The sequence below is a fragment of the Coturnix japonica genome, chromosome 8 (genome assembly GCF_001577835.2).
Source record: "Coturnix japonica isolate 7356 chromosome 8, Coturnix japonica 2.1, whole genome shotgun sequence".
In the NCBI taxonomy this organism is placed as follows: Eukaryota; Metazoa; Chordata; class Aves; order Galliformes; family Phasianidae; genus Coturnix; species Coturnix japonica.
In genome coordinates, this window is record NC_029523.1 from 9,256,369 (window position 1) to 9,283,215 (window position 26,847).

At 39.0% G+C, this 26,847-nt stretch overlaps 1 protein-coding gene across 10 annotated transcripts in view; it reads right to left on the bottom strand.

Moving 5' to 3' along the window:
* The window catches only part of HMCN1 (hemicentin 1), a 185,413-nt gene that overhangs the window by 108,688 nt on the left and 49,878 nt on the right, over positions 1-26,847 (bottom strand). For all 10 annotated transcript variants that reach the window (XM_015869879.2, XM_015869881.2, XM_015869884.2 and 7 more), the window contains exons 6-20: positions 26,587-26,693; positions 21,508-21,628; positions 20,761-21,024; positions 20,440-20,584; positions 16,543-16,664; positions 10,955-11,230; positions 8,841-8,982; positions 8,090-8,217; positions 7,399-7,512; positions 6,505-6,663; positions 5,552-5,746; positions 4,793-4,891; positions 3,321-3,448; positions 1,731-1,875; positions 221-333 (exon numbers count right to left, since the gene is read on the bottom strand). In XM_015869879.2, the coding sequence (XP_015725365.1) occupies positions 221-333; positions 1,731-1,875; positions 3,321-3,448; positions 4,793-4,891; positions 5,552-5,746; positions 6,505-6,663; positions 7,399-7,512; positions 8,090-8,217; positions 8,841-8,982; positions 10,955-11,230; positions 16,543-16,664; positions 20,440-20,584; positions 20,761-21,024; positions 21,508-21,628; positions 26,587-26,693 (2,258 nt within the window). The remainder of the gene's footprint in view (positions 1-220; positions 334-1,730; positions 1,876-3,320; positions 3,449-4,792; positions 4,892-5,551; positions 5,747-6,504; positions 6,664-7,398; positions 7,513-8,089; positions 8,218-8,840; positions 8,983-10,954; positions 11,231-16,542; positions 16,665-20,439; positions 20,585-20,760; positions 21,025-21,507; positions 21,629-26,586; positions 26,694-26,847) is intronic.

Sequence of the window (26,847 nt, forward strand, 5' to 3'; positions counted from 1 at the left end):
ATAATTATATAAGCCCTTCCATAGAAGAGAAAGAAGAGAACCTTGATGTATAGCTAATCCATAGCCAGAAAGCACAGAAACAAAAGCAGACCAATAAACAGATATCTCCAGATCCCTCATAACAGAAGTGTTTGGTTGCACCTCTTGTCGAGTTTTAGGACAGGTAAAAGATGTCTTCAGTTCATCATCCATCATGAACAGCTCAAAGATGAGACATTACCTTAGACCAAGTAATAGATGGCTTAGGAACTCCACTTGCTTTACATGGCAGTGTTACTGGGATTCCTTCAATGGTGCTGAAAATCTGCTGTCCATGCTGAATAATGGGCAGAACTGAAAATTAATGCAAATATTAAAAACTTGTAAAAGACATATTTCAAACCACAGTACAGCTCATTCAATAAAACTCTCATACTCAACTACTGCTTCAGACAGATTACAAAAATTGGCAAATTTTCAGCCTGTTATCTCAACTTCCAAATCAGAACTGACCTGCCACCTTCTGCCTCCAGTCTTTTGACAAAATAAGTACCTGTTCATAATGAATGTCAAGGAAGGATTTGCCACACTACTAACTGGTGACATTTTAGGCTTAATTCCTAAAACAAGCCATTTTATACTGCATCTTTCATTAGGATGGGCTCGGGATTTTTGGTGCTGAATCAACTTCTAGCAATGGACAACATCCTTTAAACAGTGAAGGTTTAAAAATGAAGATTGAATTCCTCTCCAAGAACATTTCATTTCTGTAATAAATGCTACAAAGTTGAGCTAGCTGCAGTGATGGCATCTGAAGGGATTGGGCAGTTAGATGAACTTTATAAAACCAGTAGATCACAACACAAAAGCAATAACAGGAGGCGACAAGAAAGCCCCTCCTTCACCAAGCTGGAATTCAACAGAAAGAAGGAGGTCAGACTTAAGTTTGTAATAGCAAGAACTAGATCTTTCAAAAAAACATAAAAATATATTCCTTTCCGTTCCCCAGTTCTGAAAAATTCCAGAAACTAATGTTCATATGGAAGACCCTTATCAGACACTGAATGTTTCTCTGGCTAACATAAACATTAACAAAAAACAGGTGTTAACATAAAATATTGTTCCAGCATCTTCAGTTCATCTTAAATTAAATCTCCCGTTATTAATTCAACACATGAGAAACTTCCAGGCTGTAAACCATGAAGTAGCTAGGAGCCCACACACAGTTAATACAAGTATCCACAGCTGAAATACAGATGGGTAACCAGAGGCCTTATACCTGCCTTAGTGTAATTTCTGATATGGTTAAGAAAAAAAAAAAAAAATTGCCAAGCTCACAATTTATTTTAATTGCAATTCTCCTACGAGTTGTCCTTCTTTGTATTACTTACTAAATGCCTCCAACACTGCCCGACACAATTTTCTTGCAAATTCTTGCTTACATCTGTTTTGTTAATAAACCTCAAGTCTGCACAGTCTAATCTTTACAGATAATTCAAAATGAGGAATTTTTATGACCACAAAATGATGTTATTTTTGTTCCAATTTAAAAACATTCTCAATTCTTCAGTTCCATCCTGTGAAGTGGGCCTATTTCCCACAATATTACTTTTCAAAGTAACATCAGAATAAAGAGAAAATTTTAGAAATTAATACAACTGTCATGTGAAAGCTCCAGTGAGATTTCCTGTTAGTAAGACACACACACTCTTCTTGCAGCCAGCACTAAGTACCAAGACAGTGCTCCTTACCATACACATTAACAGTAGTGGTTTTGTTGTTTGTCCCAGCAACGTTACTGGCCTTGCAGGTATAATCACCTCCATCCTGCAGCCGAACTCTTTCAAGATGCAGGCTCCCATCACTTCGAACATTAATGTAAGGGTTGGGAACCAGCTGCCAAAAGAGTAATGGTTTTAATAAGAAAATACACACTTGATAGTCTTCATTTTGGTATGTGCAGCTTTACTCTTTTTACTCGTTCACACTAAAAGAAAATTCTATGTTCCTGGAGAATTTTACTAAAGCTTTTCCTACTTTCCACCTTTCATAAAAGTTAACTTTAAATAATACTTTGGTAGCACCTCATATATCATGCTGGAGTGGAATTAATGTCTATAGTGGCAACTCTGCTCTGCTACAGCACATATCCAACCAACAGGGTACCTTATAATCGTGCACTAAAGCAAGAACAAACCTAGCTGAATTATTCTATTGCACTTTGTATTTGTTATTCCAGCAACCACTTGACGTCACAGATTGACTCTCACAATTGCAACTACTTGTTTCTCTTCCATAAACAGATTACTTTCATTGTTGTTGCCAGAAACTTCTAGAAAGTCTTGGTATAACCATCACAAAAGAGATCAGCTCCAAAGCATACCATGCTGTATAGACTTGTGTTATTCTTTAACGTACTGCCAACAGAAACATTTAAAAATTATCCACTGCAAAAAATAACAAAGTTGTATCTTTCACCAAAAAAAACAGTATTTCTTTTTTTAAATTGTACACCCTCTAACAATACTAAAAATTCATAGCAATCTTTACCAATCAGCTAGAATAGTTCAGCAACAAAGACTGGCTTTATAGAAACACTGTCTTATAAAAAGCGGGTGTGGGAGCTGGGATTGTTTAGTCTGAAGAAAAGGAAGCTCCGAGAAGACCTTAACACATTATAACTACTCAAAAGGAAGCCATGCTGAAGTTGGGGTCAGCCTCTTCTCCTGTGTAACTAGCAATAGGATGAGAGGGAATGGCCTCAAGTTGCACCAGGGGAGGTTCAGGTTGGATATTAGGAAGAATTTCTCTAAGAATGGTCAGGCACTGGCACAGGCTGCCCAGGGAGATGGCTGAATCTCCATCCCTGGAGGTGCTCAAGAAATGTTTCGATGTACAAAGGGACATTAGTGGGGAGATACTGATGGTAGGAGAATGGTTGGACTGAATGAGCTTGGAGGTATTTTCCAACACTTCAGATTTTATGATTCAAACACTAATAAACTGTCATTTCTCAAGGTGATTGGCTGAATGAAAGCAGCTGCAGAAACTCATAAGCAGCTTCTCTCTTGCAGATACAGCCACCTGGCTTCTCCCGGGCAGGCAGTAGCTCTTCCACTGAGTGGTGTTGGTCAGTTGTGAAGTCACTGCAGTGCCACTGGATCCTTGTTTTCAGTGAACAAGTCCAATTTCATGATAGACCTCTATTTGTAAACATGAAATCTATCCCTAAATTTGAATATCAATCTCTGGAAATTAAATCAATGTGTTACCACAGCTTAAAAACATCTGCTGTTGATCTTCTATACCAACAAATCTTGTAAGAAAGAAAACAATCTTACCACCATACTGTTCTTAATCCACTTCCGGTCTGGAATGGGGTTTCCAGCAAGCAGAATGCATGGCAAAGTGAGTTGCTGCCCCTCAATGACATTGGCTGTGGCTGGGCTCATTCCAATCAGAGGTGAAACTTGACGGGGAGGGAGTGGGGGGGAAATAGGGGGAGGGAGGAAAGAGAAGTAATTAGGATTTTTAAATACATATTTTATATATACTTAAATATATATACATACACATTATATATATGTGTGTGTGTGTAAGGATGTGAATTTTTACTGTTAGTCCTGTCAAGTAATATTTCTTGCAGCAGTATCAGACAAAAGTCTGCTTATGCAAGGTACTACGAGAATAGAGAGCAGGAAATATTTTCTACAATGAAAACCATACGATTTACAGAGGGGGAAAAGAAAAAAAAAAAAAAAAAGAAGGAAAAAAAACACAGTAGTCAACAAAAAGCATGACAGCAGTAACACAGGTATCTAAGGGCAAAACATACAGGGTAAGGCTCTGCTATCTGAAATGTCAGTGATGCAGAAGGGAAAAAAAAAGACACAGAAGATTGAGTAGAACAGGAATGAAAAGTTGGAGTAATACATGTACAATAATTCTATGATTAAGTAACAGCAGCAAAGAAAAGACATTATCCGTCTGAAACTGGATCCAGTCCAGCACTGGACTGAAAACTCATGTTTGCATGGATACCAAATTGATATATTTCCTTACTTGGGGGAAAATATTGAAGAGGCTTTTAAATAGGTAAAAACTTCTTTATGAAACACTATCAGCATTACAGATTTCACCATGTGTTTTAAGTTAACCAATGTTTTTTTAGATGGCAGACAGAACCATTCTTATCCTCCCACAAATTCATTCATTCCACAGCATTATTTTTCCTTGTATTGCCAATTGCCCAAGATAATAAACAACTCCTTAAAAGCACAGTTATTGTCAAAGCAGGATGTTTAGTGTCCTCTTCGTTCACTAAGATTTATTCCCAGCTGTAGCAATGCATTGCCATAAGCAAGTTCACTGTTACTTTTTTTTTTTTTTTTTTAATTACATGGTAGAAAATCATTAGGATTCATCATGACAGTGATTTTTCATTCCTTAATCAATTTGCTAAGCAATAAGAAAGAGAGCAATGAATACATCATTTTTAAGGTCCATGTTAGAGTATAGATGGAACTTTTCTAAGCTATTAAGAAGACGTTATAATGTGAAAATTTCAATGAACTCAGTGACAATATCCAATGCAAGTATCTTCTGATTTATTTTGTGGTGCTGACTACATTTGTGTAAGCATTACTACAGATACACAGCTATATCCCTGTGTACATACGTAACAAATTCACATCCTATTCATCATAAAAAAAAAAAAACAACCACTCACTGTTACCTAATTCAGCATATCCCATGCATGGAAATGCTGTCCATCTTCCCTTTCCCTGGTACCACTGACATTAACCATACTCACCCAGTCCAGTTACTGTGATTGTGGCTGGCTGTGACTGAATCCTTCCAAACTGGTTTTCAGCTTCACAGACATAAGTTCCTTCATCACTAACCCACAAATCTACAAAAGGAAAAAAAAAAAAACAAAACAACCACCTTTTATATTTATATTTATTCTTTTATTTTGATTTTTAAGATCATTTCTTTCCCACTCTCAGAAAGGATGGAAACAATGACTGAGTACTTGTTTGAAAAGGTGTGATACATACAATACTTCTCAGCACTTTATATATTGCATATACTTTAATACAGTATACACTACTGTGCATAAATGATACCTAGCATTTACACATCCACACATGCATATACTCCAGAATGCTTCAGAGAATTGAAATTGCAGAGACACTAGCAGAATTCCTAGCTGTTGCCCAAATTAGGACTTGCTTAAAACAGTAAGTTTAAAAACATTTGAGAGAAAAAGAATAAAATAAAATTCACAGCTCTTCATTATTAACAGAGACCACAAAACACATTGTGTTTACAAAGTGTAATTATTTCAATGAATATCAGTGAAGCCAAAGACCAATCACAAGTGAATTCACAAACTCACAGGAAAACAATGCACATCAGCAGCAAGAAAACCAGTATCAGAAACATAATCTCTGATAAAATTTGTTGTTTTTTAAAAAGTTAACTATTTTACATAGTTGTATAATTTAAATGCATCGCATATGTTGCATTCCCCTCTACCACATTTTCTTTAATAATTTAGTCTACTTACTATTAATTGACAGTGCTCCTGTTCTGAGCTGACTGATGTAACTAACAGCAAGTGGTCTTGAGAAAAGGGAAGCACCATCCAGCCGCCTCCATTTAACCTTTGGTTCTGGGTAACCCTGAACATAGCATGGCAGCGTGATATTTGAGCCAACATCCACAGATTCATCACTGGGTTCTTGCGTAAAAATTGGGGGAGCTGGAAAAAGTATAGAAAAAAAATACATGAAGTCAGTACAGGGTTCCATCATGACAGTAGTGTTTTACTTACAATACTGACAACCTTCATTTACATCCTAGTACACATTATTGTTTTCCTAACAACAGATTCCCAATTCTAGCAACAGTACACAAAAGTAACCTAGCATGCTCTTCATGAATAGTAAGGAATTCAGAAATGGGCTAAACATCACCACAAAGTAAAAATGAAAAAAAGGAAGTTATAGCCATCTTTTTCAAAAGAACATGAGTGTTCAGGTGTTAAGATTCTACATTTCTCCTCTCCTTCAAACAGATTTGCCATTGGTTCAGAAAGTGTACATGTCTAACAGAAATACATATTTTAAGGGCCAGAGGCAGTTAGAAAGAAGCAGCAAAAAGGATAGGAAGGACTAAGTTACAGTAAATTTACATTGTAACACAAATGAAATACATTCGTTACGTGAGAACTATGTTAGGTTGAGGTTTCAACCATTTCCTCTTTCTCAGGCTCTCTCTTCCTCCTTGTAACTTTTGCTTTGCAAAAGGAATAAGAATGAAGGAATGTTGGGAATCCAAGTACTGTAAGGAAATTTAGCTCAGTGTACACTATCAAAAAGGTGTTCTAAGCACACAATTATTCAGACATGCATAAATGTATTTGTGAGAAAAGTTCAGATAAATAAGGCACTGTTGATCAGACATGGAAACACTGTATTAGAGCATTTACTGTTTAGTTGCAAACTACTTCCTACTTACAGCCAACATCTAGGGTTATCTGTCCAGAAGCTCTCCCTGCATCATTGGTAGCCACACAGGTATAATCACCAGCATCTAGCTCTTGTGTTTCCTGGATCTTCAAAAGACCCCGATGAGTATCAATAATGAGAAATGCTGATGCCCTCAACTCTAAATCACCTAAGTTTAGACAGAAAAAAGTAACTGAGATATAAAGAAGGTATTTATCAAAATTACTCTAACAAAACACTGTCCAAGTCTGAGATTAGTTTACAGCATGACTACTTGTTCAGCAGACAAGTATAGTCAGATGATCATTCAGCTCAGTGGGGGAAAATCATTACTGCATTAGATAAATTCAAATTTTATTTATATTCATTTTACAAGGGAAATACAAAGTTAAGTAGCTTTGGATAGATATCAGTGTAAGGACAGTATGCCAAGTTGTATTTCTCCTTCTCACATTAGAGGCTACTTATGGAAGCCACTTGTCTGCCAGACCCACGCCAAACTGGGAGCTATGCAAAACCTGGAAAACAACTCTGCTACCTCTCAAGTAGGAGCCAGGATACTGCTGAGTAATGTTCAGAATGTGTCCACATACAGAAAGATATTATGCAGCTTTTGTAGTATATAGCCTAACATTTTATGATAAAGCATTAAATATAGCTGAGTGTAAGAGAGACACAGTTTTTTCTTTCTAATTACTGTAAGGTAAGTTCATTCACTGAATTTAAATAGAAGTGAGATCTCATGTCCTGGATATTAAGTGCCCTATCTTCTAGATTAGAGAACTTCACAGGTCAGTCACTGTTTGAATACTACATAAAGCTTTTGAGAAAAATAAAATCACTTCAACATCATTGCTCTAAGCACTGCTGTTAAAGAAAATAAATCAAACACAAAGAAGTGCACCTTTAAACCATTTAACTTGAGGATGTGGGATTCCAGTTGTTTTACACTCCATAATAGTTGTGTCTCCAAGAGCAACCAGAATTTCATTTTGAACTACAGTCACTGTTGGGCCCTCTAAAAAGAAACAACAAGGAAAAAATGAATATGCACCCAAAATGCATACCATTTTTAAGATGCAAATGATAAAAGATCAATCTTCTGTTGCTATATATGACATATTTGCCATAAAAGTCAAACAGGCTAGAAAATCATGTAAGACATAAAAAAAAAAAATAAGAGAAAAGTAGAGTTGGGAGTATCAGAATACATGAACCGTATGTAGAATATATGGGCATGTAAGGAAAGAATTGGAAGAGTCTGACTATTTAGAAAGTAAGAAGAGACTTTCTCTGCCTCTCCAACTGAAGACTGGTCATTAAGAATTTTGGTACTCTGCTGTTAATACACAACATAATGTCTAAACAGTTTGGACTAGGACTCCAGGGCTAAGTACACAACAGGAAGTTAGAAGAAAATTGTTCCTTCTCCAAGGGCCTACTCAGTTTCGCAAGCTTGCTCTACCATGTTTTGTTTTGCTTTTTTGGAGTTTCAGAAAAATTCTACAAATACGTTCTGCACAGTTCTACAGATTACCACTCTGAAGCTGGAATAGCTTGCTTTTTACTTTTACTTCATTACTTCTTTTGCTTACCAATATATGTAAGAATGGATATCTGTTTCTCTGTTCCAGCTGAGTTACTTGCCAAGCAACCATAAACTCCTGCATCTTTTGGAACTGCCTTTCTTATGATCAAGGTGCCTTCTGGGGTCAATCTATACCTAAGAATCCACAGGAGACCAACCAAAATGGTTAGTTAACGAAAACAGAAAAACCATTTCACACACTCCAACAGAATGACCAGATGATCTACAAATAGATACTGCTGTCTTTATCTCAAGTTAAGCAGTTATTATTAATTGTAGTAGTACTTCTGCAAGAGGATACCAACACATGTTGTAAAGAGCACTGAGTTTAATCTGATAGAAAACTTCTGAAGAAAGTAATCATAGTGTGCCCCGGTGGCGCAGTGGTAGGAATGCTGCATTGCAACACCGGAGACCCTGGGTTCGAATCCCCCTGTGGCGCAAGTGGTAGAAGTGCCGCTCTGCTACACAGAGGCTCGAATCCCGGGGGGTTGGACTCGATGATCTCTAAGGTCCCTTCCAACCTGCACGAGACTATGATACTATGAGACTATGATGATAGTATTCCTATTTTATAGATAAGACAACCGAAATCATAGAGTTACAAAGACAAAAGTCAAGGTACTTTTTTTCCAAGCTCACATGCTCCTGTGAAAGAAAAAGAATATTTTGGCATTGTTCAAAACCTCTTACTCACACAGAAGGGGGAAATTAAAAAAAAAAAAAGAAAAAAGAGAAAGCAAAGCTATAATCCTTACCTGTTTGAACCAATAATAAACATTTCATTGTGTGTCCATACTAATGTTGGCTTTGGATAACCAGTTGCAGAACACCTGATTGACACTTCAGAGCCTTCTATAAAAGTTTGATCCTTAGGTGAAATGACAATCTTAGGTGGTTCTATTAAAAGAAATGAAAAATACAAATTAAAAAAATGTTTTGTAAGCACTCACACATTATAAATACCACTTTATTTCTGATAAAGGTGATGATCATTGTTCTCCTACAGCTGCTTCCGCTCAACTGAAATAATGAGCATTGATTTATGTCATGAATTATGTCATAAGGCCAAATACTGCACTAAAATACAATCAATCTCATAATAACATTTTTGTTAAAGTCTCTTCCACTTAGAGCATTATTCAAAGAGTTTCTATTCCCAGAAATAGCAATTCTCTCTCAGAACCTATTCACTTCTTTTTCTCTACCACAGAGTACCAGTTCCTCCACATAAAACATGCAAGCCTTTATAAAGAAGTTCAGGACTCAGGCTACGTGGGTCACATGAATTCTCATGCTAGCAGTTTGCTTTGCTCTGACACACATACACTGGGATCTCCCAAACGTGACCATTAGGTCCCCTCTCAGTCTTCTTTTCTCAAGGCTAAACAGACCCAGTTCACTCAGCCTTTCTTCACAGGGGAGTTGCTCCAGGCCCTTCACGATCTTTGTGGCCCTCTGCTGGACTCTTTCCAAGAGATCCCTACCTTCTTTGTACTGAGCAGCCCAGAACTAGACACAGTATTCCAGATGAGGCCTCACCAGGCAGAGTAGAGGGGGAGGATCACCTCCTTCGACCTGCTGGACACACTCTTTTTAATGCACCCCAGTATGCCATTGGCCTTTTTGGCTGCAAGGGCACACTGCTGGCTCATGGCCAACCTGTCGTCCACCAGGATGCCCAGGTCCCTCTCTGCAGAGCTCCTCTCCAGCAGATCATCCCCCAACCTGTACTGGTTGTACACCAAATCCAGCGTACAGAAGAGTAGAATATCTCAACATTTTTTTACATGTAAGATTTTACATGTAAAGTGGTAGTTTACACGTAAAGTAGTACATGCTTGGGAAGCAGAGACTGGCAAGCCTATCTCAACACACTGCTGACTTTAAGACCCTTGTGCTTTTGTAGGTCTAGTAAGTAACACACAGTAATTGCCTTGCACTGTAACTGCATAGGTGCAACTTATCTGCACTGTCCTCCATGATCACAGCAGAGACTTGAGTTGTCCTGCTGTGCATCTCACTGAATGTAAAAGCAAGTTTCCCAAGGAACACAAAAATAGTTTTAAAGCATACGAATCATGTACTAAAATGGTTAATTAAAAGCATGTACATATTTATTTGAATTATTTACACCATATTTTGTGTTTTGAGCTTCACAAATAATCGACATCTATTAGGATATCTGTTAGAAAGAAAAAGGAAGGTGAAAGCAACATTTATTCTCTTTTGATCCTAAATTCAGAAATCTGTGCTAGATCTGTCCCAGCGATAACAAATGGATTAATTACAAATTTCATGACATTCAGAATTACTTGTAATTATATCAAGCATGAATCTATCTCAATTTATTAATGACTACAGTTTTCATTCTTAAGAAAGAAGAAATCGCAACCTTTAAAGCTTTTTCTTCTTCTTCTTATCAAGTCACTCTTTACTCTTCAGCTGCCAAACACAGATCATTATTTTGAACACTGCTCCAGATCCTAAGTGTTGCATATTGGGTAGGTGGTGCCTGTGTGCACCTGGGGTGGAGTCAGGGAGGTCACAAGGGTCTGCCAGGGGCAGTCACCTGTACCACTATATAGGGTTTGTTGCGAGGCATTAAACTTGTACTTCCGGCATTACGTACTGTGTGTGAGTCCTGTCTGTTCCCCATGCGCAGAGGCACGGTACAGTCACTAGGCAGCCTTGATTTGTCACCAGATCGGGAGGTGACACACCAGTATTTTAAGTCAAGGAAGAGTTGCATCCCTTTCTACCAGTCTCTAACTGGTTTCATAAATAGACATAAAAAGCAAAAGTTACTACATGGGAAGCTCACAATAAAGCAAGTTAAAAACATGTCAGAGTACACTTGACATACTGTTACCTTGTACTGAAAGGAAGACAGACGCTGTGGTAGAGCCATCCTTGTTAGAAGCTATGCAGTCGTACTTGCCAGCATCTGTGAACTGTACTGCTTTCACCTCTAAAGATAGGTTGCTCATCACTCTCATCCGTAGGGGCTCCTGGTGCCTCACATCCCTACCATTTCTCTGCCAGGTAAGATTGTAACGCACGGTGCTTACAACCAAGCAGGTCAGGATGGCTCCTTCCCTAAGGATAGCTGTGACATTGTTAGGAACCTGAATCAGAGGTGGAGGCTCTGCATAAAAAGAACAGAATAAAGAAGAAAATAAAGAGAGAAGATTTAGGAACTTCTGAATAATTTGTGGACTCTCAATAAGTAACTTCAAGCATACCACAGAATAAAAAAAATTGTAATACTGTTTTAATATTGAGTTTCGTATTGTATCACTGAAGCTATAAAACAGAGAACCCAGGTCAGTTTCCTCATTCCCCAATACTAAGTTATCTGACAGATGACAAGAACACACAAGATTTACGTGGAAGAACTATGATACAGAATCATAGAACCATTCAGGTTGGAAAGATCACTAAGATCATCTACTGCAACCATCAACCCTTGCTTGTGACCACTCTAGATCACATCACCCAGAGCAACATCTACCTGCTTCTTTAAAACCTCCAGGGATGGTGACTCCACCATTTCCATGAGCAGCCTGTTCTAACCCTAACCTCACCCTAACCTTTCAGAGAGCTTTCTTAATAACCAACATGAATTTCCCTTGGTGCAACTTAAAGCCATTCCCTCTAGTCCTATCACTGGTTAACTAAACAAAAGAGACAAGCCCCCACCTCACCACAAACTCCTCTCAGGTAGTTGTAGAGTGTCTCCTCCAAACTTCCTTTTTCCAGACTCAACAATCCCAGTTCCCTGAGTCATTCTCCATAAGACTTGTGCTCCAGACCCCTCACCAGCATTGCTGCCCTTCTCTGGATATGCTCCAGTGCCTCAGTGTCTTGTAGCAGAGGGCCCAAAACTGAGCACAGCACTTGAAGTGCAGCCTCACCAGTGCCAGTTTCAGGAGTACAATCACTTCCCTAGTCGTGCTGACTACGCTATTTCTGATAAAAGCCAGGATGCCACTGGCCTTCATGGCTACCAGAGCACACTGCTATGTTCAGCCAGCTGCCAACTAACATCCCCAGATCCTTTTCCTCTGCACAGTCTTCCAGTCACTCTGCCACAAGCCTGTAGCGATGCACAAGGATTTTTTAATTGAAATGCAGGACCTGACACTTGATCTTATTGAAGCTCATCTCCACTGGTCCAGCCCAGCAATCCAGGCTGTCCAGATCCCTTCATAGGGCCTTCCTACCCTTAGGCAGATCAGCACTTCCTTCCAGCTTGGTGTCATCTGGAAACTTAATGAGGGTGCACTCAATCCCCTCATCCAAAACATCAGTAAGGGTATAAAACAGGATGGGCCCCAATATCCACTCCTAGGGAACATCACTAGTGACTTGTCACCAGCTGGATTTAACTCCATTCACCACCACTCTCTGAGCCAGGATCAAATATTACATGTATGAGAGAGGATATAGTACTGCTCTTCAACCTAGTACTGCAACAGGATAAGCCAACATGAGATTGCAGCTCCACAGAAGACGACAGCAGCAGGTCTCTAAGTCTGACCTGTGACTGAAGTGCAACCACAAAAGATGGAATTCAAGTTACACTTTAGTTGTGGTTTTGTTTTTTTTTGAACAGGTGTGCATACTAGAGAGGGAAAATAAAAACGTTGCTAGCATGGTCTTGTAATGGAGACAATGAATTCCTGTCATCAGCAGCTGCAAGAATCACCATTATGTTCACTAACCAGCTTCAGGGAAGGGGCATAAGGTGGACAGAGGAATAGTGTTAGTATTTCAGGGATATTTAAGTGTCTCACACCTGCGACCATTCAGCAGTATGTGCTCTCAGTAGTGAGCTCCAGCCCCTACCAGCAGCAGGAGCAACCTGGCTGCTATGCATGACACAAGGCTCACACAACAGCTCTGGAATTTAGCTTTGAAACCATAGAGGTTAAAAATAGGAGCTGTTGTCTTGATCCTGCTTGAGATATCACTCATAAAGGAGGAAAAAACCACTTCAATGCTATACAATGCATACATTCCATACATATTTATGGAATGCATGAGGGGTAACACTGTAAAAGTTAGATATATTATATGTATAAATTCTATTTGTTTTCTTTTTTTTCCCAAACTAATTCTTGCAAAGAAAAATTTGCAGTGAATAATGTTCTGATGGAGATGCTTTAATGGAAATGAGACAGCTGTAAGAGCAAGACAAGCCTTTATCAGTAAAAGCAAAAAATGAATTATCCTAAGTAAAGCAAGCCTAAGAGAAAAGAAAACATATTTAATAAGGGTGAAAGTTGCTCCTCAGCTCAGAGCCAACACTAACTTTTCCTCACTGAAGTCTCCTGTGGGGTCTCAAGCGAGGTCCACAAGCCTTCAGCTATCTCACTGCATACCAACAAATCCCTCATACACTGCACGTCTGGGTGTGCAGCTCTGCTTCCCAAGCATACAGTCCCTAGCAGCCATGTTCTTATTACCAATACAGTGTACGTTAACAAATGCAGAGGAGAGCAGCTTGAGGTTTGCTTATTAGAAATGGAGTTTCACTCTTGCACTGTAGGGGCTTGAGGGGGTTTTGGGGAAGAAAAGACAAGTCTTAAATGTTTCCCACAGGAATATCCACAAGTACACTACTGAAAGAAACTCAGAAAAATAAGAGAAAAACAGACTAAAATCCTTAATCTTTTGGATGTCAGTCCACATCTTTTAGCACACAACAGTCTCTTACAACAATGCTGAGCACTGCAGTCCCCTGGTCAAGCTCTTAAGCAAGGTGCTGTGACCGCTGGGAATTTAGTTTATGTGCCTGCACAAGCTAACAAGCCGTTTGACATTTTTAAGATTTAACACTGATGAGAAAGACAAATTCAAGTGTTGACACAGTTCCTTTCACCCAGCAGCTGGCAAAATGATAATCTGTGATGCCAGCTGGGCAAACTAAGGAAACTTGAGAAGGTTGTCTCCATAAAGAAGTTTCAGGTAATTTTCTTTCAATTCTTTGCATATAAGGCTTTCAAAAGTATCTCCCTCACATTACTCCTCTGATAGTCAAGAGAGCTAATTGCTCATATTTGCATTGTGTCACTTGCAAATGGATTTCACAGTGCTTTGTAAATAAGATGATGCCACAATTTCCCCCACTTATTCTCCCTTGATTCTCAAGTGCTACCAGTGTCACAAGATAAAAGTTAGGATTCCTTTTCATTCAGTTCCCTCTGTAAGGAAGAGAATAGCTGAAAACCCTGACCAAGAATCCTAATGCACAGTTTCTGAGCCAGAACATAACAGCTGCCTGTACTCTAAAATATGGGTTGAAACAAGAAAATGACAATATCCTGCTCAGTAGAAGAATTCTGTCAGATAATTAATGAACTAGCACTCAGCCAGGACTCAAATAAGTACTGATGTTACTGTTCTGTTCTACTTGAGTACTTCGTGTGACTAAAACAATGTTCCTCTTCTCAGATCTACCTCCCAGTGTAAGAGAGCTATTTCTCTGCACTTTCCCTTACATAGAATCAGTGATGTCAGGCTGGGTATTTTCCCCATGTTGTCATTCTGTGTTTCTGGAAAAAAAACAAGGTGAAGGGATATGCAAGTCACTGCCTTCAGCTACTGAAAGGGCTGTTTTAGTGAAAACAATCTGAGTCTTCTTGGAGCACTGAAGACAAGCATCCATGGTTGTAATATTCGACATGGGAAACTACAGCTAGACTGTTACTTGTTTTCCTAGTGGGAGCAATTAACTACTGAAAAGGCTGACCACAGAGCTTGAGAAATCTGTGTCCTTGGCAACATCCACTGTTTGACTAGACAAGAACCTGGCAAATGTGATCAAGCATGGAAGCCAGCTCTGGTACAAGCTGTGAGTAAAGCAGTTAATGTGCAAGGTCTCTCCAACCCAAATGGTTTTGTGGTTCTGCAACTCCGGATAGCTAGCCTCAATTAGCTAATGCAGGAGAAAAAAAAAGACAGTCTCCATTTCAAACACCTACAGAAAAGCTTAGGGCTGAATTCAAGCTGCTGTTATGAGTTATAACTAGTTTCACTGCCACTAGGGCTCTGTTCCAGTGTCTTATCTACTCAAGCACAATAATTTACCCTTCCACGTAGAATCATAAAATGGTTTCAGTTGGAAGGAATCCTTAAAGGGCATCTAGTTCAACTTCCCTGCAATGAACACGAACATCCAGAGCTAGATCGGGTTGCACAGAGCCTGGTCCAGGCCTCTCCAGGGACAGGGCATTCACCACCTCTCTGGGCAACCTGTTCCAGTATGTTACCACTCTCACTGTAGAAGGCTTTTTTCTTATAACCAACCTAAATTCTCCCTTCCTAAAGTCTGAAACCATTTCACCTTGTACTATTCACAACAGACCCTGCTGAAGAGTCTGTCCCCTTCTTTCTCACAGCTTTCCTTTAGATACTGAAGGGCTGCTCTCAGGTCCTTCTCTTCTCCAGGCTGAAAAGCACCATCTCTCTCAGCCTGTCCTCACAGAGATGGTGTTTCATCCCTTGGATTACTTTTGTGACCTTCCTCTGGATGCACCCAAACAGGTCCATGTCTCTCCTGTGCTGAGGACTCCACATCTGGATGCAGTACTCCAGGTGAGGTCTCACCAGCACAGAGGGGCAGGACCATCTTCCAACACATACTGGCCATGCTTCTTTTGACATGGCCAGGATACAGTTGGTTTCCTGGGCTGTAAGTGCTGCTGGCTCATGCCCAGCTTCCTATCCACCAATACTCCCCATTCTTATTAGGCAGGTCTGTACTTCATCCTTACACCTCCCAGCTTGTACTGAGAGTGGGGGTTATCATGACTTAAGTGAAAGACCTTGCACTTGAATTTTTTTGAACCTCTTGGCCCAAAGAATCTCTCTGGATGGCATCCTGTCCCTCAGGCATCCCTCGGCATCATCTACAAACTTACTGAAGGTGCACTTGATCCCACTGTCAGTGTCACTGATTATGATGTTAAAGATATCTGTTCCAATACTGACCCCTGAGCAACACCACTGGTCACTAATCTCCATCTGGACATCAAGCTAGTAAAACCGCCACTCTCTGGGTACAATCTCACAACCGGTTTCTTGTCCATCCAACAGACCAGTGATCAAATCCACATCTTTCCAGTTTAGAAAGAAGGATGTTATGGGGGACCATGTCAAAGGCCTTACTGAAGTCCAGATAGATAACATCAGCAGCCCTACCTTCACCCATTAACTTAATTATGCCATCATAAAAGGTCAAACAAGCAAAAATTGTTGCTACAAAGCAAATCTCATGTTAATACTCAAAATCGGTTTCAACAAATTTGTGTACATGACCAGGAAAAGAACATGCTTCCATCTCAAAGTATTTTAAATAATATCTTTTTATTGGCACCAAGTGCTATTTCTCTCTGATAAACATTCCAGCACAAGAAATTATCACGTTTAGATACAGAATGAACTAGTACCTACCTGATACATCCAGAAAAGTCTGCGCACGTCCAGTTCCTGCAGCGCTGGTTGCAATACATTCATAGAAACCTTCATCAGACAAGGAGACTTGGTTGATATCCCAACTCATACTTGATGATTCTCTGGAGAAAGAAAAAATTAAACTTCCTGAGGGAATCAAGAGGTATGTGAACATGGTTTCCTGACCGCAGGGATGGGTTTTCACACTAAGAGAAAAAATGGATCCTATACTGAATTAAACTAGATCTAGCTTTATGGATTTTACTTAAAGATAAATATTAGCATCATATGCTTTTTAGAAGTATTAAGAAACCAAGTTTTTGCTGAAGATGTTTAGCTGAAACATTCTAAGAAGCCTTTAATTTACGTCAACAGTTGCCAAAGTAAGGTACTATTTGCAGTCATACCTTCTTGCTGTATTCTCTACTCAAGATGCTGTTTTTCTCTAAAACCCACGAGCTTCAACGTAGAACTAGTATGCAGTACCACACTTGTGTCTCTTACTAGCCAGACTTTCAGGTACAGATATGAGCCTCACAAAAAGAGCACTGTCCTCTAACAAATAAAATCAAGTCTCCCCTCTCTGTCTGCAAACACACTATTAGGTTCACAGAAGGAGAGGGTAGCATCTACCCTACCTGCTTGCAGGTGACTACATCCAGTCAGCTTTTTCTGCCTTTCAATCTGCAGGGTGTACCTCCACCTCAAACAGCTGAAATTTAGCAGTGAAGTATCCATACAAAGATACATTAACTTCAGAGGTAAAGCTGGGACAGCAGAAGTTGTGACAGGCTCAAACAGCACCAACTCAGTTTTCTGCCTACCCACACAAAAGTAAACCAAGCAACAACTATAAAGACAGAAGCAATGGATCTAAGAATAAAAAACAAACAGTAAAGTACAGAATAGATGTGGACAAAATTATAAAACATGAATCCTGAGAAACATACAGAATTTTTCTTCCCATAAACTGTGCAGGGGCAAGCTGATAGGTAATAGTATTATGTATTTGTCATACATAATGTTAAAGTCAAGAAAAAAAAAATACGAACAAGTAAAGCCAGCAAATGCTCTTAAAGCTTCTTAAGATTCAAACCTACTTTTTGTATAAAAACATTCGCAGAGACATAGATGATGACACAAATGAACTAAACAGTGGTTCAGCTGCTGTGTCCCAGAGCTCCCTGTGGCCAGTTGCTATGGTTTACAAACAAAACCAATGGCCATAAGAATATCTAACATAGCTTTAGCAAGAATTTCCACACCATGGTAAAACAGCAAGTTAATGATTCCTTCATTCAAACAAGATGGAGGCAAAGTGATATATCAACTCACAAAAAATATAGAAAGGAAGAGAAAGCAACTTCAAATATAATTGAGAGCTGAATGCTGTAGCAGACATCCCAATCTGTGGGTTACAATACAAATGAAAATAGCGGTGATTTTAGGTGGCTTCCGGTACATACTCATACTTCATAATGATTCTAGATAATCTAACATATTATACATCAAGACACTTAGTAGACAAACTGGAATGGTAGCATTGCCAGAACTGAAGAATAAAATAGTACTTCATCCAAGTAAAAAGTGAGAAACTTCTCTTCTTTGTGAAAAGTATGTCAGAAGTGAGATTATGTGATCCAGTCCTTTATTATTCCTAACTTTTGCTGTATACGAAATGTAGAACATAGGAGTCTTAAGAATGGAAGCATAAAAGTGAATATGCCCAGAGTGGAAATCACTGAGATTTCCTGAGAAACATAGACCTGTGGTAGTCTACAACCACCTAAACAGCAGCAATGAATAGCACACATCTCAAGGCACCTGATGCGCACCCAGGCAGTTACTATACACAACTGTTTTCAGCAGGTCTTACTGTGAAAAATCAGCACCTTCTGCAGCGTCATGTCATTTATTTATACCAATAGTTTGCCAATGCATTTACTCCACTTGTGCCAGTACACACAATTTCCTGACCAAGTTGCTTAGCTACTCTGTTCAGAAAACACTAGCACAATCCCTTAGCCAAGTTCTAAGGACCAAATCACATCCTGATTATCAAGTTCCTGTGAAAAGCACTGACAGGGAGCAGAGCACTTAATCATGTTGTGACTAACCTTAGCTCCTTCCCATCAGAAGCCATCCCATGCTGTCCAATATCTCCTACCCAGGAAGCAAGGAGCAGCAGCAAGCTAGGGCTCACACAAATGAGCTACAGCCCAAGAAGCTTTCTCCTGTCCCACTAGTGCCTAGCTAATGCACATAGCTAGGCAGAATACATTTCATCTGGCTTACCAAACCAAACATCAGCCTTGATTAATAACCACAACAACTAGCAGACTCAGAATGATTTTCACACACTACCTTTCTTGTCAGAGTTTTGCTTATTAGTTTTGCTCGCTTTGCGGAGTCATGTCATTTATATCACAGGACGGATTTTGAAGATATTAGCACTCATTTCTCACTGACTTCCCACGTTTTGTCCTTGAGGACGAAAAGCTGGATGCAAGCCAGCAGTGTGTGCTTGCAACCAGAAAGGCCAGCTGTATCCTGGACTGCATCAGCAAGGCAGGGAAGGAACTGTCCCCTTCTGCTCTGCCCTGGTGAGACTCTATCTGTAGTACTGTGAACAGGCCTGAGGCACCAGCACAAGAAAGATGCAGAGCTGTTTGAGTGGGTCCAGAGGAGGGCCACTAAGATGAAGAGGGCTGAAGCACCTCTCCCATGAAGAAAGACTGAGAGAGTTGGGCTTGTTTAGCTTGGAGAAGGGAAGACAACAGGGAGGCCTCATTGTGGCTTTCCAGTACCTGAAGGGAGCATGTGAACAGCAGGAGGACCAACTTTTTACAATCTGATACTGACAGGACAAGGGGGAAATGGTTTTAAACTAAAAAAGGAAGAAAAAAAATAGGTTTAATTTTATGAAGAAATGATTTACATAGAGAGCGGTAAGGCACTGTCACAGGCTGCCCAGAGATGTTGGGCACACCTTAACCCTGGAAGCCTTAAAAGCCAGATTGGATGGGGCCCTGGGCAGCCTCATCTAGTGGGAGGCAACCAGCTCATAGCAGGGGTATTGGAAGACAATTTGTAAGGTCCCTTCCATCCTAAGCCTGTGATTCAGTGCATAAGGTGCTATTTACTGGACTTAGTCTCCTAAATCAGACTGCAACAGGACACAGAAATCTAAGAAAAGCAAAGCTTTAAAAATTCTAGAGAAATTTCACTTTTTTTTTTACCCAAGATATTGCTCATTCAAGTTAGCACTTGTAATTGAAGCAGACAGCACTTCCAGAAACTGTATTTTTAAAAGTCTGTTAATTTCAAAAAAAACCCTTAACTTTCAATCATTCTAATGGTACTTTCACACAGACAACTGTCATAGTAGAACTACAATATTCAACTTATCAACTATTTACTTTTTGAAATATGTAGTGGAACATTTTAGCAAAAAATGATGCCTTGTCACCAAACCAAACCAACCTCAGTGGAGAGCAATACTACAACAACTCTAGTAAACTGGACAGAGGCCATTCAGAACCTCACTACCAGTAAAATACAGGTAAGCCTAGAGAAATTGTACTCATTCTGTTTATTAGGGTACTAGATATGTGTAAAGCAGGGAGTAGAAGTGTGTAGTTTGACAACTAAGAATGCAAAGAAGTAAAAACCACCATCACAGTAACAATAGCAATAATAATGATCTGTAACATTTTGTACTGCTGACAATGTACAGGAAAGCTTCAGAATTTATCTGTTTTGGCCTCAATCCACATAATTCAGCATCCCTAATGAAATGCTATAGAAATAACAGGATGTCAAGTATATAACTGTAAAGAGAAATCACAGGATACAAATAAGAAGTAAAATAGGATAGGGAAAAAAGTCACTACTTACTTGAATAACTGATCCACTCCTAGTTTTACTCCATTTTTAATAAAGTGTTGAGTAAAAGGTATAAGACTTTCTACATGGCACGGAACAGACCCTGGCTGTAAGTAATATCCTGGAGTCTTGTTGGGCATTGTAACTTTTGGAGCACCTAAGGAAAGTAAACATTTCCAAACAGATTATTAACAGTTATTAGCATGCCTCATCTTTTCATTAAAAGAAAATTCAACTTTTGATTAAGCCATATTTAATAGCAAATAAAACTATTTTGTCCTTCACAACTCAGATAATACACAATTAGATTCAATTCAAGTTAACATCTCTTACCAGGAGTAATACTAGAAAATGAAACGCTTGAAACTCTCTGAAAAAGATAACCATCCTTGTCGTAGCCCATTATTTTAAGAAAAAAAGCTTCATCTGGCGGAATAAAGTCAGAAATGTTCCATAGTCCATATGGCTTTCGGTCAGGATAGTATTTCACAGGCAAGGTCTTAATAGGTTCCCCTGAAATACTCAGAAGCTCAAGACGGTCTATTCTGGCAGGAAGAAGGATCCCTGTGGTATTTAGCAGCACAAAGGTAGGAATCCCTAGAGAAACAGAAATATACTATTTCAAGTGTTTAAAAAAACAAATTCCAATAAATTCTATGTAGAATTGCTCATCATCCCAAGAATGCACCATCCAGTTTTAACATTTACTTACAAAGTAGCTGGAAAATAAGCTGCCCTAGAATGTCCTTTGCTTATTAGCTGTCAGGAGACACTGCACTGGTTAGAGCTTAAATTACTATTTTCCAGCAGGTGTTCCTGAAATAGCAGACTCTGCATTAACTGCTCTCCATGGCCCAAGGCTTTCTCTTAGGCTCCAAAACTATCAAAAGCAAACTTCAAGGTATTTCATAGCAAAAACTACAGAATATGCGTGACAATATTATTTTGTTTTTTAAAACGGCTAACAGTATTAGCCTCAAATTTATCCAAGTTCACTAGAAAGATCATCCTACTTTATTTATGGTTCCTCATACTCCCAAAAGCTGTTATTGCTTAGCACAGAATAAAACAAATATAAACCTTTCACTGGTCTGCTGGATGTTTTCTTGAAGTCTAATGTTGGCTTCTTGGAAAACCCAGCTCGAAATTCAATAGTGCTGAGACCCGTGATCCGAACAGAGTGCCTTCCACTGCTTGATGTCTGAAAAGGCAACAGTTGAAGTTTCTGAACCACACACTGAGGTCAGTACAAAGAATTCATAGGAGGCTTATGTCAAGAATTACATTAAAAAGGCATTTAATAATGCTCTACTTTTGGACACTCAAGCCAATAACTGCAGGACCTGCAAAAAGAGCCAGCTGATTTTGTCTTTGGTAACCCACAACACAAACACAAAACACCAACAATTACTTTAACACACCACTGACAGTAACCAAATAACATTTCTGGAAATTTAGATTATGACTTTTGTGAAGTGTAATGCAAAACAGGAAATGAAACAGATGTCATTGGAAAAAAATCAGTGTGTGTTTTCTGCTGGCCATTAACATAAATAATTTATTTCCAGTGCTACAATAATATATTTTACCATTTTATTTATTAGTAAGCTCAATTTTTAGAACATATGCATAACTAATTTTATCTGTGAGTTATATGCAGACGTCATAGATATTGCACATTCCAAAGAGCAGCCTCAATCAATGCAGCATGTTAGAAGCACTCCCCTCTTTCCCAGCTAGGGTCTTAGTCACAGAGCTGAGGATACAGAAGTAGCTCTAGTAACATTATCAGGACTTACCTATCATGAGAGCATTACCTAATAAAGCCTTAAAATGCATAATTCCTTTAGTCAGCAAGCCTCTCCAACACAGCTGCATGACTATTAAATTAAGCCGTTGTTTTTCATAACTAACTGCCAGGGGAGAGCTGTTTAGACACCGACAAATTGCTGTCTATCTGCTTAAAACCACCTGTTTGCTCCTATTTGTTTAGCCTTTCACCTCAGAAAATCATTAATAAAGCCATTTATATAAACCAGCTGCTAAGAATATAAATGTTTCAAAGTGTCAAGCAACTTGTGTTGTCAGGCATTAATTGGCAGTTAAAATTCCATTAGATAAATTCAGTGACAAAATTCTTTTCACACTCTTGTGCATCTGTATTAGGAATTTACAGCACAATTACATTTCTCACAAGGTTTTTCCTAAATTTTTAGTCACACCTTTAATATCATAGAGCAAACAAACAAACAAAAAAGAACAGTGACTAAAGCTAAGTATATGATCCACAAAAAAGCAACATATGGGGAAATTACTTACCTTTATAAATTATTCAGACTTTGGGACACTTGAAGTTTTAGGGCTAGAACAACCTTAAAAAAAATGCTATCACTAAACAATAAATGTGCCTAGGAGCTCTCAGTGCTGTGCAAACACCTAATGACAAACTTTATCCCAAAGGACTACCTCCCGGTAAGTACTTTTCTAATATCTTTTCAGTATTATCAAGGAACGGTAGAATTATGTTATTGTTTCTCCCAGACTGGATGGCCAAAATAAGATCAAACAGATGGATGTGCTTCCAGCACAGTGCAGAAAGCAAACATTTATGTCAAATGAATCAGAAAAAATAAAAATAAAAATATTTATTATCTTGCAATCAGCACAAAATGAAGTTTTCCAAAATGTATAGATCTAGAAGCAAATGCTTGAAAAGAACACTGGTTTTGGTTAAAAACAAGCAAACTTACTAACAACCAAAAAACAAAACAAAACAAAATAGCAAAAACCTCTTATTTTAAAACAGTTTACAGTGGAAAGAAAAACAAGCTAAACTAATAAATAGATTTTTAACTGCAACGTTATATTTATATACTTATATTTACAGTGATAGAGATATGCAGCTGAACTGAGATTTAAATTACATCCCCACTGAGCAGAAATTATGCACTGATTTGACATTATGCTCCTTCGAATCAGCTACTACAGGACTGTCTTCCCCCCCATAACTCTTCCCAGCCACACGAACAGTAACTTAATCTTATAAGATTCTGTAGCAATGCTCAGCTGAGAAAGTGAGAAAGTCATGTGCTAATCGTTAACAACAGGCTCCATCAACAGCTGACAGCTGCTCATTATTCACTCTCCTTCCCAGACTCACCAGCATCACTTACTTGCCTTCCCAACCAAATACCTGGTGGGCAAGCCCTTTAAGGAGTAATTTGGAGCAACTGCTTATTGAGGAACATCTCATGGTAAATCAGCTGTAGAGCCAGGAGATCAGGTGATTCACAGCTAGCTCAAGGGTCCAGGAAGTACACAAATACAGCAGGTTCATCTCTCTGAAGATACAATACCCTCTACGATGCAAATGCTTTTTGCATGGGGAAGAGCCACAAGCTCACCTTCTGCCATACCTCTGTGAAAGGACTAATGTTAATGTACAAGCCAAGAGCACTACAGAAGACCAACTGGGAGGAAACCACTGTTACAGAAGACAAATATGGGCACAACTTTGATGTTTTCATGACTGAAGTACCTGCAGCCAGCTGCAGAAAGCAACTGGATTTTACTCTGTGTTTTCTGTTACTTGAGCCTGTGATTTAAGAGCTTCGCTGCCCACTAAAAGATCACCAACATTTGTTTGTGGGCTTAGATGCAAACTTTATGGATTGAAAGTTCTGTGGTTAATTCAGTAACAGCTAATACCAGTTCAGTTCAGTGTGACTTGTTATCATAATTTTAAAAAAAAAGACATTTTGTACATCAACATAAGCTGCCTATACAAACCTAACCGAAGACCTGCTTTGCTCATAAAAGATAAAGTAATAAAAAATAATTCAATTATATTCAAGATTTTGTTTTGTCTTTTAATTGAAAAAATGTTGGAGACAGCATTAGGCTGAGCTACGAAACAACAAAAAACTCCTTACTACAGTAGCAGCCTGATCTTTGGCCAGGACTGGTCTGCACCTAGCAGCATACTGGCCTGCTTCCAACTGAGCCACTTGGCAGTCTGCACCATGCTCAGTGTCAGCCTTGGTTTTATGAAAGCTTATCGGCTCTTGCTCAGTAAGTCTTTAAAGGTGTCATCCTCCTCTCAGCAATTCCTGCAATTCAGAAGTTCGGGCAGCATCATGCAGAAACAGATGTCATTCTGCTTTGCTCAATGCATATCTAAAAAGGTCTCAGCACAGTGGTAGCCAAGCAGGATCAGAGAACAGCATTTGCTTTCTCTGCATTCTGCTTCTCCTAGTTGCAGGGCAAACTGAGCTTGCCCTGAACCTATTCGCTGCCCTGCCATTTTGTGCTCTTCTAGCTCCAGGTCAGCAACAGTATCAGCGGTTTCCCACACTGTTTTATGTGGATTGTTTGTTAGCTAACACATTTCAAAAGTTTGAAAGATATCCGCACCTAGCCATGAAAACAAAACTGGGGCCAGTGCTTAATTTTGAAGATTTGAAGATCGTGCTGTAGATAAGGAAGTTGGAACATATTATTTGCATTTGGTGCAATAACATTTTGAACAGATAACAAATGAATTATAAAAGCAAATGAATATAAACACTTCCTAAAGTCTAGCCAAGTCTTAAACCTCACCTGCTAGTTTACATTATATTGAGAGTACGCTTGTTCTCCATATCTCCTAGTACAGTTGCAGTTAAGTGACTTTTGTCCTAGTTGACTTCAGCTTAAATAAGATATGCTGAATCTCAATTCATCTAAATCTCTGCTAAATTAGGGGTTAAGGCTATTTTACCAGTTTACTTTCTGTTACGGACTTACAGAATCACTGTAGGGGCTGAAGGGGTCCTCCAGAGATCCAAGCCCAGCCTGCTGCAAAGCAGACCCCCTACAGTAGGCTGCACCAGTCAGCATCCAGGCAGGTCTGCAATATCTCCAGAGAAGGAGAATCCACAAATCTCCCTGAGCAGCCTGTTCCAGTTCTCTGTTACTCTCACTGTGAAGAAGCTCCATACTAGTGTGGAACTTCCTGTGCTCCAGTTTGTAGCCATTTCCCCTTGTCCTGTACTCACAGATTGCTGAAAAGATAGTGGCCATGTCCCTTCGACTCCCACATTTAAGATACTTATAAGCATTAATTAAACCTATTTTATACACAGGTGTATCTGTAAAAGGTCAATATAAAAAATGTCTATTTATTTTTCATCTATAAAAAAGTAAATACTTCAACTATATGAGTTCAATTCACAGCCCCCCGCTCTCTGTAGCAACATATCTTAAGTACTCCTTGAGGTTATTTTATTTGCACATCTTAGATTAATACAACCATGATATGGCACTCACAGGAACATGAAGCTGACTGCAAACATGTAGACAAGCACCATCACTCAGTGAAATCCCCACAAAAGCGGTTTCTGACATAGGTAGCCTGGGCAAGAAGGCCCACCAAGTTACCACAGGCAGTTCTAACATGAACATTTCAGACATCTTAATGGTCATTTCATGTTTGGAGTTTACTACTAATAATGTTGATCTCACCTTTATAATATTTCCATTAATTCAGGATCCATTCTGTAGCTTTATGTATTAGAATACCACTTATGTGGACAAACTGATTTCCACACTGTAGGACTTAAGTAATTTACTGATAAAGAGTTAGAATTAAATGTTGATTTGTTGACTTCATGGACCTGCTAACAAACCCTTTGGCCTATGAAATGCAAATCATCTCCCTTTCCCAGTCCTCCAGACTTGCTTTACATAGCAAAGCCTCTCTTTGCCTGGTCACACTACAGTCCCTGCTAACTAGACTGCAAAAAATTCAGTGCTCACTTCACCTTTTTTCCATCCAAAGAAAAAAGGATTTGATTGTAGGCAGTAACATCTATTGCCTATCTACCTCTGGGCAGCCTGGTCAGGTGGTTGGTGACCCTGCTGGTGGCAGGGAGCTTGGAATTACAAGATCATTCTTTGTCCTTTTCAACCCAGACCATTCTATGATTCTATGATCTAACTACATTAACATCTTCGTAAGAATTTTATGCTGACTTCAGAACATCACATAGGGCTCAAAAAAGGCATTTAGTGTAAAACCTTATGCATAAATATTTCTGATAAATAATGTAGGAGATAATAGCACACAATCCTCTAGTAAACTACAAGACAATTCATGCACTATTTCTGCAATAACTATACCTTTATCATCCATGTTCCAGGCTCTGGATCTTTGATATTTACTACTTTTGCAGAGTTGTGGATATTCAGCAATTCATTCAGTCCCAATCCTTTGGTGATCTGTTTACCTAAATTAATTAATTGACAATAACTAGAGAGTATTGCTTAAAAAAAAAAAAGAGACTAAGTACAATATTTTTCTTCATTTCTCATGTATACTTGATACTTGACTTACTACTTAGCATAGTCAGTGACATTTACAACAGTCAAAATCCTTTGCAA